The sequence below is a fragment of the Miniopterus schreibersii genome (assembly GCF_964146895.1).
Source record: "Miniopterus schreibersii genome assembly, chromosome: X".
NCBI lineage: Eukaryota > Metazoa > Chordata > Mammalia > Chiroptera > Miniopteridae > Miniopterus > Miniopterus schreibersii.
The window spans coordinates 52,749,946-52,765,590 of record NC_138104.1 but is presented as its reverse complement, the minus strand read 5'-3'; the positions used below and the strand labels follow the sequence as shown (position 1 = coordinate 52,765,590).

General features: G+C 39.6%; 1 protein-coding gene across 12 annotated transcripts in view; it reads left to right on the top strand.

Moving 5' to 3' along the window:
• ARHGEF9 (Cdc42 guanine nucleotide exchange factor 9) overlaps window positions 1-14,918 on the top strand; it is a 393,542-nt gene extending 378,624 nt beyond the window's left edge. For 7 of the 12 annotated variants that reach the window (XM_081126015.1, XM_081126014.1, XM_081126020.1 and 4 more), the window contains one exon: window positions 11,643-14,918. In XM_081126015.1, coding sequence (XP_080982141.1) covers window positions 11,643-11,824 — 182 coding nt within the window. In that variant the 3' untranslated portion in view covers window positions 11,825-14,918. The remainder of the gene's footprint in view (window positions 1-11,642) is intronic. The other 5 variants (XM_081126011.1, XM_081126016.1, XM_081126012.1 and 2 more) reach the window with 1 other exon arrangement.
• Window positions 14,919-15,645: the final 727 nt, after the last annotated feature.

Sequence of the window (15,645 nt, the reverse complement as noted above, 5' to 3'; positions counted from 1 at the left end):
AAGAATACAAAGTAATGAAAAACATGGTAGTGAATCCAAGACAACTTCATCCAGCAAGGCTATCAGAATTGAAGGAGAAATAAAGAAATTTGAACACAAAAAACAAAATAAAACCAAAGGAGTTTATTACCACCAAACCTGGACTGCAAGAAATGCTAAAGGGACTGTTGTAAGGAGGAGTGGAGAGAGAGAGAGAGGATCACAGGCATAAAGAACAAAAATTGAAACAAATAAGTACCTGTCAATAACAACCTTAGCCGTACCTGACTTGGTTCATTGGTTAGTGTCGGCCTATGGAATGAAGGGTCTCAGCTTGAATTCCAGTAAAGGGCATTTACCTCTGTTGTAGGCTTGATCCATAGCCATGGTCATGGTATGTGTGGGAGCCAACCAATTGATTTGTCTCTCTCACATCGATGTTTCCCTCTCTCTCTCTCTCTCTCCCTCCCCCCCTTCAAACTCTCTGAAAAGCAATAGAAAGTATATTCTTCAGTGAGGATTAAAATAATAATAATAATGATAATAACCTTAAATATCAATGGCTTAAGTGCACCAATCAAAAGACATAGGGTAGCTGAATGGATAAGGAAATATGACCCAAAAATATGCTTTCTACAAGAGACCTACCTCAGAACCAAAAACTCACATAGGATGAAAGTGAAGAGATGAAAAAAACATTTCATGCAAATGGAAATGAAAATGACCCTGGGGTATCAATACTCATATCTGACAGAATTGACTTCAAAATGAAGGCCATAAGAAGAGACAATGAACACCAATTCATAATACTAAAGGGATCAGTACAACAGGAAGATATAACTCCGGTAAACATGCACCCAATATAGGAGCACCCACATATATAATAAAAACCTGCAGGAATTTAAGGGAGAGAACAACAGCAATACAATCATAATAGGAGACTTAAAAACCCCACTGACATCACTGGATAGAACATCTAGGCAAAAAATCAGCAAGGAAGCAGAGACCTTAAATGACACACTAGATCAAATGGATTTAATTGATACTTACAGAATGTTTCACTCCAAATCTGCAGAATATACCTTCATCTCAAGTGTGCACGGGACATTCTCAAAGACCGGCCAAATGTCAGGACACAAACTAAGTCTCTACAAATTCAATAATAATGAAAACATCACACATCTTCTCTGATCACAAAGGCATGAAACTAAAAATCAACTACAATAAAAAACACTAAAAATCATTCAAACACTAAAAATCATTCAATCACATGGAGGCTAAATAGCAAGTTATTAAACAATGAATGGTTTGCCAATGAGATCAAGGAAGAAACCAAAACTTCCTGGAAACAAAAGAGAATGAACACACAACAACCCAAAATATATGGGACATAGTGAAAGCAGCCCTGAGAGGAAAGTTGATAGCACTATAGGCCTACCTCAAAAAACAAAAACTTCTAATAAACTAACCCTACAACTTAAAGAATTAGAAAGAGAACAGCATAAAAAGCCCAAAGTAGAAGGAAGGAAATAATAAAGGTCAGAGCAGAAATAAATGACATAGAGTCTAAAGAAACAATACTAAAGATCAATGAAACCAAGAGCTGGTTCTTTGAAAAGGTAAACAAGATTGATGAACCTTTAGCCAGACTCATCAAGAAACAAAAGAGAGAGGACCCAAATAAATAAAATCAGAATTGAAAGAAGTGAAGTAACAACTGACACCACAGAAATACAAAGGATTGTAAGAAAACAGTATGAACACCTATATGCCAACAAGCTGGACAGCATATACAAAATGGACAAATTCCTAGTAAAATACAATTTCCAACTCTTAATCAGGAAGAATCAGAAATCCTGAATAGGCTGATAAAAGCTGGCGAAATTGAATCAGTAATAAAATGAAAAAACTTCCAGCAAACAAAAGCCCTGGTCAAGATGGCTACACAGGGCAATTGTAACAAACATTCAAAGAACTAATACCTGTCATCCTCCAACTATTCCAAAAAATGAAACAGGAGGGAAAATGTCCAAGCTCTTATTACGAGGCCAGCATTATCCTAATTCCAAAAGCAGGAATTAGGAAGACACTACAAAAAAGAGAATTACAGGCCAATATCCCTGATGAACATAGATGCTAAAATACTCAGCAAAATATTAGGAAATCAGATCCACCAATATATTACAAAGATCATACACCATTACCAAGTGGGATTTATTCCAAGGATGCAAAGCTGGTACAATATTCCCAAGTCAATAAATGTGATACATCATATAAACAAATTGAAAGACAAGTATCACATGTTCCTATTAATAGATGCTGATAAAGCATTAGACAAAACCCAAAACCCATTTTTAATAAAAACTCTTTGTAAAGTGGGAATAAGGAATTATACTTCAACATAATAGAGGCCATATATGACAAGCCTACAGTCAACATCATACTCAATGAGCAAAAACTATAAGCATTTCCCCTAAGAAGAGGAACAAAACAGGGATGTTTGCTTTCACCACTCATATTCAACATAGTACTGGAAGTCCTTGCCACAGAAGTCAGACAAGAATAAAAAATAAAATGCATCCAATTTGGAAAGGATGAAGCAAAACTGTCATTCACAAATGATATGATATTGTACATAGAATCTTATAGACTCCACTAAAAATCTACTAGATTTAAGAAATTAACTTGGCAATGTAGCAGGATACAAAATCAACACACAGAAATCAATGGCATATTTATGTATCAATAATAAACTCTCAGAGGAGAGGAAACAAGATGGCAGCGTAAGTAACAGATGTACCCTCCGCCTCCCACAACCACATCAAAATTACAACTAAAATACAGAAGAACCATCACTCAGAACCTCCTGAAATCTAGCTGAACAGAAGCCCTACAAGGAGGGAACTGAAGGAGCAACGAGACCGGTAGGAGGGGAAGACACACGGGCAGATCAGGGCTGATTTGCGGAGACACTATCACAGGCTCACACCCGGTGCCGCAGTTTAAACCTGGGAGGAATATCTCGGCAGTGGAGGTTTCCCGGAAAAGTGAGGGGTCCCAGTCCCACATCAGGACCCCCAGCCCAGAGCTCCAGGGCAGAGAAGAGATGTCCCCACAACTTCGGGCTGTGAAAAACAGCCAGGCCTGTCCCTGAGAGACACGGAGGCTGCAGGAGTCCCAGGCTTTCCTCTTAAAGGGTCTGCGAATGGACTCACTCAGACACACTCCCTGTGAGCTCCAGCACTGGGCAGCAGCTTGAAAGGAACCTAGGACACTTGGGGAGGAAATAACATGCCTGAAATTGGGGTGAGAGGTGAAGGGGCAGCTTTCTCCCAGACAAGAAGAGCTGGCAGAGGCCATTACTCCTTTGGAGAGTCCTCCCCCCACACAGCCGGCAGGCAGGCACCATATTTGAATCTCTAGCATCTGACTCACACCTTTCACACCGGCCCAGTGAATCCCGTATACTCCGCCTCTCCCTACTTGCAAGCTCATCTAAGCCATTTCCAATGGCTTTTCTATGCAAGTGGCTTCTCCAGCCTCATGATTAGGACTTTCCTAAAATCTCTCAAATATGCAGCAGCATGCCCCATATGGCTTGATAAGTGGCCCCTGGCCTGGCATTAGTGGCAGCCTGCTTGGTTCATAGCTTGGCCTCTCCTGAACACTGCCAACCCCAGCACAAGTAGCAGCCAACTACGGTTTGCTGTGTAGCTCATACTGGGTGGCCCTGGGCAAGACACTGGCAGAGGTTGACTTTGCACCTCCCAGGAGGCCCCAGAAACAGTGCACCTGGTGGTCAAACTCAACCACACTGGATTACAACCCTACCACATCCACGAGTGACACACTCAAGGGACGTACTTGGTGAACACCAAAGCTCCACTGAAGTAAATCCTGCTCCATAGGGGTGTCTCCAGCACAGCAGCTCTTTGGCTGTAGTTGCGGCTGATTGGCCTGGGGGTCAATTCTTCCCAGTGATGCCAATAGCAGCCAAGGCTCAACTACAACAAGTCAGAGTATACAGCCCACACAGGGGAGCACCTAGAAGGCCCAGCTCAGGTGACTGGGGAGGCTGAGCGACTAAACCCTACAGGACATCTACTACACAAAGCCACTCTACAAATTACAGGAGACATAACAGCTCTATCTAATACATAGAAACAAACTCCTGGAAGCAGCCAAAATGTGGAGGCAAAGAAACATGTCACAAAGGAAAGAACAGAAGAAATCTCTAGAAATGGAATTAAATGAAATAGAACCAAGCAAGCTACTAGATACAGAGTTCAGAATTATGCTTAAAAGGATACTCAAGCATATTAGTAAGAGTACTACAAAAACAACTGAGACCATTGATGACATAATAAAGTATCAATTTGAAATGAAGGCTACACGAACTGAAATGAAGAATAATTTACAGGGAATCAACAGTAGAGTAGAGGACACTGAGAATGAAATTAGCAATTTGGAACATGAGGAAACAAAAGACACTCGACCAGAAAAGCACAAAGAAAAAAGAATCCAGAAATAGGAAGATAGTATAAGGAGCTTCTGGGACAACTTCAAGCGTTCCAACATCTGTATTATTGGGGTACCAGAAGAAGAAGAAAGAGAGCAAGAAATTGGAAACCTATTTGAAAAAATAATTACAGAAAATTTCTCTTACCTAAGGAAAGAAATAGACTTACAAATCCAGGAAGCGTAGAGGGTCCCAAACAAGAGGAACCCAAAGAAGCCCACAGCAAGACATCATAATTGAAATGCCAAAGATTAAAGACAAAGAGAGAATCTTAAAAGCAGCAAGAGAAAAGCAGTTAGTTACCTACAAGGGAGCACCCATACGACTGTCAGCTGATTTCTCAACAGAAACTTTGCAGGCCAAAAAGGAGTAGCAAGAAATACTCAAAGTGATGAAAAACAAGCAACTACAACCAAGATTGCTCTACCCAGCAAAGCTATCATTTAGAATTGAAGGTCAGATAAAGAGCTTCGCAGATAAGAAAAAGCTATAGGAGTTCATCACCACCAGATCAACACTACAGGAAATGTTGAAGGGTCTTCTTTAAGAAGAAACTAATGAACAAATGAATCTGATGAACTAAATAGATACAAAGACATTGATGCAAGCAACGGGTGATCATATTTCAGAGGAAAGAAGGAAGGGGGTGGAGGATGGGAAGAGATTAACCAAAGAAGTTATATGCATATATGCATAACCCAGGGACACAGTCAATAATGGGGTGAAGGCCTTGGGAGGGGGTGGGAGTGAGGTTGAGGGGGTCAGTTGGGGGGGGGAAATGGGACACCTGTAATACTTTCAACAATAAAGATAAATTAAAAATAAAAATAAATAAATAATGAACTCTCAGAAAGAGAAATGAAAAAAAACTCCCATTTACCATTGCAAAAAAAAAAAAAAAAAAAGTTAAGATACTTAGGAATAAACTTAACCAAGTAGGTAAAACACTTGTACTTGGGAAACTGCAGAACGTTCAAAAAACAGTGGAAAATATAAACAAGTGGAAGAATATACCCTGTTCATGGATTGGTAGAACTAAGGAATCATTAAAATGTCCATATTACCCAAAGCAATGTGTAGATTCAATGCAATCCCTGTTCAAATACCAATGGCTTATTTTACAAATACTCCAAAAAATTTTATGGATACAAAAAAGACCCTGAATAGCCGCAGCAATCTCAAGAACAAAGAACAAAGTTGGAGGGATCACAATACTGGGTATCAAATTATAGTATAATGCCACTGTATTGGCACAAGAACAAGCATATAGATCAGTGGAACAGAACAGACAACCCAGAAATTGACCCAAACCATTATGTTCAATTAGTACTTGACAAAGGAGGCAAGAACATACAGTAGAATAAAGACAGTCTGTTCCATAAATGGTGTTGGGGAAATTGGACAGGTACATGCATAAAAATGAAACTAAGCCATCAACTTAGACCATACACAAGAATAAACTCAAAATAGATAAAAGACTTAAATGTAAGTCATGAAACCATTAAAGTCTTACAAGAAAATGTAGGCAGCAAAATCTAAGACATCTCACATAGCAGAATTTTCACCAATACATCACCTAGGGCAAGAGAAATGAAAAAGTAAACAAATGAGACTACATCAAAGTAAAAAGCCTCTGCATAACAAAAGAAACCATCCTCAAAATGAAAATGGAACCCACTGTAAGGGAGAATGTATTTGCCAATGAAATATCTGATAAGGGGTTAATTTCTTAAATATATAAAGTACTTATGCAAGTCAACAAAAGGAAGACAATCCAATTACACAATCAGCAGAGGAACTGAATAGGCACTTCTCTAAAGAGGACATACAGATTGTCAAGAAACGTGTGAAAAAATGCTCAAGTTCACTAATCATCAGAGAGATGCAAAACATCAATGAAACATCAATGAGGTACCACCTCACACCAGCCAGAATGACTCCTATCAGTAAATCAACAAACAACAAGTGCTGGTGAGGATGTGGAGAAAAGGGAACCCTAGTCCACTGCTGGTGGGAATGCAGACTGGTGCAGCCACTATGGAAAACCATGTGTAGTTTCATCAAAACATTAAAAATGTAACTGCCATTTGACCCAGTAGTCCTATTTCTAGGAATACATCCTAAGAATCCTGAAACTCCAATCAGAAAAAATATGTGCCCATTTATGTTCTTAGCAGAATTATTTACATTAGCTAAGATCTCTAAACAGCCCAAATGCCCTTCAGTAGATGAGAGAATAAATAGCTGTAGTACACTATGGAATACTATGCAGCTATAAAAAATACGATGTTTACCTTTTGATACAGCATGGAGGGACCTAGAGATTATGATGGTAAGCGAAATAAGCCAGTCAAAGAAACAAATTATCACATGATCCGGCTTATATGTAGAATCTAATGAACACAATAAACTGATGAATAAAGCAGAATCAGAGTCATGGAAACATGAAACAGACTGACGAATCTTAGAGGAAAGGGGGAGTGGGGTGGGAAGAGATTAACCATGTTTATATGCTTATATGCATTGCCCATAAACACAGACAGTACCGTGGTGAAGGCCTGGGGGGAGGGGTAGGAACTGGTTGGTGGGGGACAAGGGGGAAAAAGAGAGTGACATTTGTATTACTCGAAACAATAAAGATATAAAAAATAGCAATCGCATATCTCACAGATCTACAAATACTGCATAAATTATAAGGGACCAGAAATAACCCTGAATAGTGTCAGTAATCTTGAGAAAGTAGACCAAAGTTGGAGGTATCACATTACCTGTTAACAAACTATAATACAAGGCCATAGTAATCAAAACAGAATGGTATTGGCACAAGAACAAGTATATAGAACAATGGAACAGAATAGAGAACACAGTAAGAAACCCACAACTTTGTGGTCAAATAATATTTTACAAAGGAGGCAAAGCATTCAACAGGGTAAAGAAAGTCTTTTCAGTAAGTGGTGTTGGGAAAATTGGACAAACACATGAAAAGAAAAAAAAGGAAAAGAAACTTAGACCACACACAAGAATAAACTCAAAATGGATTAAAGACTTATATGTAAGTTGCAAAACCATAAAAATCCTAGAAGAAAACACAGTCAGTAAAATCTCAGACATTTCTCATTGCAGTTTTTTTTCCTGATATATCTTCTCCAGCAAGGGAAACAAAGGAAAAAATAAACAAATGGGACTTTTGCTAACTAAAAAGCTTTTGCACAACAAAAGAAACCAACAAAATGAAAAGGGAACCAAGCCATTGACTGGGAGAAAGTATTTGCAAATGATGCATCTGATAAAGGATTAATTTCCAAAATATGTAAGAACTTATACAATTCAACACCAAGACAAACAACCCAAATAAAAATGGCCAAAGGACCTGAATAGACACTTCTCCAAAGAGGACATTCAAATGGCCAATAGAGCCTGGCCGAGCGTGGCTCAGCGGTTGAGCGTCGACCTGGGATCCAGGAGATCGGGGTTTGATTCCCGGTCAGGGCACATGCCCGGGTTGCGGGCTCGATCATTGACTTTCTCATCATTGATGTTTCTTTCTGTCTCTCCCTCTCCTTTCCTCTCTCTGAAATCAATAAAGATGTATTTAAAAAAAAAAACAACAAAAAACAAACAAACAAATGGCCAATAGACATCTGAAAAAATGCTCAATGTCACTAACCATCAGAGAGATGCAAATTAAAAGCACTATGTAATATCACCTCACCACTGTCAGAATGGCTATCATCAGTAAATCTACAAGCAACAATTGCTGACAAGGATGTGGTGAAAAGGGAACCCTGGTGCACTGTTGGTGAGAATGCAGACTGGTGCAGCCACTGTGGAAAACAGTATGGAATTAACTCAAAAAATTAAAAATGAAACTGCCTTTTAACCAAGCAATTCTATTTCTGGAAATATATCCGCAGAAACCCGAGACACTAATGGAAAAGTATATTTTCACCCTGTGTTCATTGCAGTGTTATTTACAATAGCCAAGATCTGCAAACAGCCAAAGTGCCCATCAGATGAGTGGATAAAAAAATCTGTGGTACATTTACTCAGTTGTATACTACTCAGTTGTAAAAAAGAATGAAATCTTGTCTTTTGGGACAGCATGGATTGACCTAGAGATTATTATGGTAAGTGGAATAAGCCAGTCAGAGACAAATCCATGTGATTGCACTTATATGTGAAATCTAATGAACAAAATAAATTGACAAACAACATAGGAATAGAGGCATAGATACATGGAATAGACTGACAGCTGTCAAAAGGGATGGGGTTGGGGGCTTGGTGAAAGAAGATGAAGGTATTAAGCAAAAGAACATATATATATATATATATAACACATTGACACAGACAACAGTGTGGTGATAGCCAGAGGGAAAGGTAGGTGGGTGTATATAGAGGTGGGAAAAGCAGGGAAAGATAAATGGAATTGATAGAGACTTTGCTTTGGGCAATGGATGCATGATACAGTGTACAGATGATGTTTTGTTGAGTTGTACACTTGAAACCTGTATCGTTTTGTGAACCAATGTCACCCGAGTAAATTCAATTAAAATGATTTAAGAAACAGAATAAAACACAAGACAGAGACTGGAAGAAAATATTTGCAAAAGACATAGCTGGTAAAAGACTTGTATCCAAAAATGTAGAAAGAATTCTTAAAATGATCAACAATAAAAAATTCTTAACCTAAAAATAAAAGACCAATACTGAACTGGTGGACACTTGACATCATGCATTTGTGAAAAGTCATAGAACTATACAACATGAAGTGTCAGTCCTAATGTAAACTGTAGACTAGTTAATAATAATGTTGGGCCTACAAAAAAACATAGGGGAAATACTGAATGACATTGGTCTTGGCAACAAGTTTTTGAATATGATATCAAAAGCACAGGCAACAGAAACAAAAATAAACAAGTGGGACTACATTAAACCCCAAAGCTTTTGCACAGCAAAAGCAGCAATTAACACAATGAAAAGGCAACCTATGGAAAAGGAAAAAAAAAATTGCAAACTATATATCTGATAAGGAATTAATATTCAAAATATATAAGCAACTCATATAACTCAATAGCAAAAAAATACCTAGTAGTCCAGTTAAAAAATAGATGCAGTACCTGAATAGACTTTTCCAAAGAAGACATACAGATGGCCAGCAGATACATAAAAAGTTGCTTAACATCACTAATCATCAGAGAAGTGCAAATCATAATCACAATGAGATATTGTCTCATGTCTGTTATAAAAAAGACGAGATAACAAGTGCTGGTGAGGATGTGGAGAAAAGGGAACCCTTGTTCACTATTGATGAGGATGTAAATTGGTGAGGCACAGTGGAAACAGTGTGGAGGGTCATAAAAAAAAATTAGACATACTACCTGATACAGCAATCCCACTTATGAGTATACATGGGAAGGAAATGAAATTAGAAACTTGAAGTGATATCTGCACTGCCATATGTTCATCACAATATTATCCTCAATAACTAAGATATGGCAACAACCTACGTGTCCTCCAGTGGATGAATGAATGAAATAAATGTGGTATATCATGTGTGTATGCACACACACACACATACAATGGAATATTATTCAGCCATAAAAGGAGAGAAATCCTGTCTTATTGAAATATAGATGGACTTTGAGGGCATTGTTTTGTGTGAAATAAGTCAGATAGTAAAACAAATACTCTATGATCTCACTTACTTTTGGAATCTATAAAAAGCAAACTTATAGAAACTGAAAATAAATTGGTAGTTGCCAGAGGCTGGGGTTTGGGGAAGTGGTGATATGTTGTTCAAAAGGCACAAACTTCCAGTTATAACATATAGTTCTGGGAATATAATGTACACTATGGTAACTATAGTTAACAATACTTGTATACTTGAGAGTTGCTAAAAGAGTAGTTTTTAAATACTCTTATCACAAAGACAGGTAATTATGTGAGGTGATGGATGTGCTAGCTAACCTTATTGTGGTAATCATTTCTCAATATATATGTGTGTCAAATATCATGTTTCACACCTTAAAATTACACAATGTTGTTTGTCAGTTATATTTCAACAAGGCTGGAAAATAAAATTAAGAACAAAAACAAATAGAAAAATACTGACTTTTAGACTAGAACCAGTTCCTTCCCACTGAAGTGCCAATGGCTGATAGTGAGCTAATATGATACTGCTTCCAGGATAATGGGAATAAGTCATCAAACAAAGGCAAACAAATAAGCTCAAACACTGGCCAGCAGATAAGTAAGGTATGGGGAAACAGTAGAGAGGTCTTCCTTGCATTCCGAATCAGATGCTGTATATCTCAGCCTATTCTATTCTGAGTATAAATTAGGATTAAACTTTAAGTTTAAGCCCCCTGGTTCTGAGAATTCTTCATTTAAGTGGATTTTGCTTTGATGATTGAAAATCCCCCTAATGAATGTTGAGAAATTGAAGTGTTCCATTTGAAATGTCATAAATATATTCCACATCTTCCTTGTGTTCCATTAATCATATTTTCTGCTGGTGAGTTTGCTTATTCCCTCTACTATCAATGTCACTTCCCTATTAAATACAGTTTCATTATTCTCAACCTGGCATAGAACACTGGATCACTTATACCTTAGCTTTTAGAAAAACATTTCCCCCCCCTAAACACCTACCTTGAAGTCACTAGTTTTTACCAGGCTCTTTTGATGCTTCCAGGGGGAGTGGAGGAGGGAAAATATATTGTTTGATAGTAAATGGTTATTGTTGGGTTATTTAAAGCACCAAACGCTGCATAATAGATTATGGTCTCTTAGAGCTCTGAACTGAGAAGTCAAAGAATGTGGGTCCTAGCCCTTGCTTTGCTACCTTAGGTATGACATTTCCCTCCAGGTCTCAGTGTCTTCATCTGTAAAATGGCTGATAGCAACATCTCAAATTTCTCAGTAATGCTGTGTAGATGGCAAAGTGTGTGTTGTTGCAGTAATCACCACACCATTCCAAAATCTGTTAAGGAATGTAAATCTTCCCTTGGTGATTTTCAATTCCAGTTCACACTCTCTAAAATAGACTGTTTTGAAATGTGTGGCATAGTGGTCAATGGGTAATTTGAGAAGCCCCTTGCTACTTAACTTATACCCTTTCCCTTTGATCTTTCATCTACTCTAGGTGTCAACTCTGCCCGCTCAGTTCCTCCTTCCTACCCACCACCGCAGGACCCATTAAACCAGGGCCAGTACCTGGTCCCAGATGGCATCGCTCAGTCACAGGTCTTTGAGTTCACCGAACCCAAGCGCAGCCAGTCACCATTCTGGCAAAACTTCAGCAGGTTAACCCCCTTCAAAAAATAATACCTACAGGGAGGCAGATAATTTTAAAATAAAGTAAATAAAATTATATTTATAGATGGACCTTTTTTCGGAGAAGCACTGTTGAAATTTATAAATATATATATGTATATATACATATACATATATACACACACACACACAGACCCTTGAGTGTATACACACACACACACACACACACACACACACACACACACAGAAGGACCAAAAACGTTTTCTGTTCTTTGGGGGAAGTGAAATCTATAGTTGGTAGGAAGAGGTACCAATGACTTCCAAATGTGTGATCCCTTCTTAAAAGTTTTTTGTTGTTCTTACTCTGTCTCCTTCCCCTTTACTTTCAGAAATTGACATTTCTGTTTGTTTCTTTTCTTGTTGAGATAATCTCTTTACTCTCCTGTGAATGATTCATTGACTTGTCATTATTACCATAGATGTGTTTATATTGGGTTTTTTTTTCCTTTCCTGATGATACTGATGCTGATAACTTTTGAATCTAATTTAATGTGATGGGGTTTGGGAGTTTAGAATGTTTTTCCCTTTTACTTCTTACTAGGTAAAGGGAGGGTCCCCTTTCTCCTCTCCCTCAGCTGACCATCTATCTGCGAATGTTTCTGCAGCCCTGCAGTTGCCCCAACAGCCTTTTCCTGCATCTTCTGTTCTCAGTTGTGCGAGTCTGGATGTGCTCTGTTGTGCCCTGTGACATAACTACTCAATATTTCTATTGCTTTTGCTGTGTTTTAGGTATTGTAGAGGGATCGAAACCAAACAGAAGCAAGGGTGTGTCAGAGTATAATAATGCTGGAGAGGACTTCTGTTCAGGGAACATTCTGCATTTGGGCTGTTTCTTCTCCTAGCACTGAGATTTCCCATGCTGTAGCACTGCTGAGTCATGACAGTTTTGTATCTGGGATTTAGTTTCACAAATTATTCTGTTCTTCAGGATGCTTTGGTTATGGTTTTCCTTCTAAGCCTGTCCCTCTCCTAACCTAAAAGATCTGAACTAGAAGCAAACAGGCTGAAACTCTGCCTCTTGTGGCAGGGATTCAACTGCCTCCAGTACCAAGTAGATTTAAGAAAGGGCTCCCCACTGCAATCAATTTGAGGGTCTGGTTGTCCCTGTTTCCTTTTGCAGATTGTTTAGGCAGCATTGATAGGAGTCTATGAAGGGGTAAAGACAGAGTCTACCCTACCTGACCAAGATCAGCTGCCTTTAAATTATTTACCTAGGCAAGATCCAAGGCTGACAGCAACCTCTTATGGGAAAAAACAGTGATGGGTATGTAAACAGAAAGTCTTGGCCCAAGATATGTACCTGCAGTTACCATCATTCAAGTTATTTGAGGCTTCCCTCAGATTGCATGGACAATCTTCCATGGCCCTTTTCTTCCTCCTTCCTGTCTTTCTTCTTTCTCCTGCTCTACTGGCACAGGAGAATTGCTGGCATTGCCATAGTTAAAGCACTTCTGGCACTTGAAGAGCGCCCCATTTCCAACATTGTCCCATCTCAGGACATTTGAAGCAAGTAAGTAAGGATCCCAGGGGGACTTTTCCCTATGGAGAAAGGATCTGAGACAAAGATCCTATGCTTAGGCTCATTTTTTTGGCAGGATTTACACTTGGGTAAAACTAACTTCTCCCACAAAGAATTCCCTGTGGGTACAGGAGTATTTGATTCTGCTCTCCACATGGCCCTTTGGGTGGATAGACATTGAACAGCAAGAACAATGGAATATAAAAGAGTGAGGATTGACCTTGCTATGGAGAACCACTCTAGTGAGGAATCTAGAGGTTGTAAGTCTGTTTGGGACCCCATGGGAGACTTCATCATGAAAGGATCTTAGCTTACTGAGCAGCAGCCATGGCTGCATGGGGCCCTCAGCATAGCTGGCTTGATTGTTGCTCTATGTCTCCTAACCCAGACCAGGTCCTGCCCAGCCTAGGAATGTTTCTTCTGTGGGAATCAAATTACAAGCTGTTTCAGCTTCCATTCTACCACACCCAAATCAGACCTGTGGAATGAGTGCGAAGATAAGCTTGATCTGGGCAGAGGGCTGGGGCTCGGGACTAACCACCACAGCTCAGTACATGACCCAGCTACTTAAAAACCCCCTTGACAAGGAACCTGGTACCCAGTGCATAAGATAAAATAGCCTCCCTGGCAAACAAACTGTGTTTCAATGGCTGGGTAGGCCTCCCTTGAATTTATATTCTTTCCTACTTGCCATTCCTCCCCACTAGGCTTGGCATTGACATGTTTCTCCGGGGTCTTGGATCCCATCCAAGAGGGGATACTTAGACAAGTCTCTGGACCTACAACATCTCTTGGCCAAGCCCCCTTGTCCCTGTGCTCCCCTGGGCCTGTACCCAGAGCTCCAGGATCAAAGATATCACCTCTCACTACCCCCTCTCATTCACCTATTTCTCACCCATCCAACCCACTGGCCTCATCAGATGCCAATAACTTGTGAAAACAAGAAATAAGTTATCCCTTGGTTGTAGTGTTCCCCCAACCTATGGCAGCAAATCAAACCAGTGGCCAGCAGCCCCATGGGGAGTCCCATTATCTGGGCTCATGGTCTAATATTCTGTGTCCTCACAGCAGTGCTATCCCTAAGAACTCTGTAAATCTTTGTTTCTGCATGGCCCTGAGCTCCCCTATTCTCAACTCAATGAGGCCTGGATTTGCTCTTCAAAAGGCTTTGCTATTGTGTTCTATGGGCCCTGCTGTGGGATGGTCCCCTCACACAGAAACTCAACTTCTCTTTCTATCTCCCTCTATGTGTATATCTCTAATGGATTTATAAGAACAGCAACAAGAGAGTTCTAACAATTCTAGTGTAAAGCCAAATAGTGATCTTTTAGTGCTTTGGGGATGGGGTGGGCTGGGGTGGTTGGACGGGCAACAGTGATTTTGATTACCCCTGCTGCTCTGCATTTGCCAGTTTATTTTGTTTCTTCTATCTGACTGTTTGACCCTGTCAAACAAGTGTCAACGTTGTGTGTTTAAAAAAATGTTTAACAACAAAAATACGATGTTGTAATGACACAAAGCCTTATGAAAATATTTATGGAGTTCAATAAAAGAAGTAAAAAGACACCTCAGGCATAGCTCTCGTGCCATTTTTGTGTGTAAATATGTGTGTTTGTTTTCCAATTGCAAAATAAAGGGAATTTACCTGGTGGTGGACAGCTAACCCCAACCTGTTCTCGGTCTGTCAGCTCTGCTGTACCATTGACAGGCATTCCATGGGCTGTGACCTCCCATGTTCTTTCTGGAAGACTTGGTCACAAGAATCAAATTTGATCCTATAACAGGTCACTTCAAGTGTCTTTATGGATGGGACTGCCCTTCAGGTTATATGGCTCTTGGACTAGACTTGAAAGCCTATTTCTGACCTTGCTCCTTTTCCTTGTAGCTGCAAGTTTAGTATCTGCCTTGGGCACTCATGGAAGCATAAAAGTTGTTTTATAGACCCAGCCAGAGATCATATCAGTTAGGAATCCCCTACCCCCAGTTCTTTCCTAATGCTTCCTAGTCTGTCTCCTCAGAGGTAGATACATTCCTTATTCATCCCTCAAAGTGGGTGGAGTGACAATATTGTTTCTTTCATCATGGTGTTACCTAGATATACATAGAAGCTCCTTGCTGCCCACAGGCTCCCAAGTGCTGTCTTATTCTGCCTATCAGAGGCACCATAGTTGGTCTGTCTGTTCTGGCACTGCCTCACCTGCCTTTCTTGAGAGCAGCTAAACACTGACCCTAATACAGCACTTATTTACTGAAAGGGGTTAGGGTGTAAGCCCTGTATGCCTAGGCCTTGGGG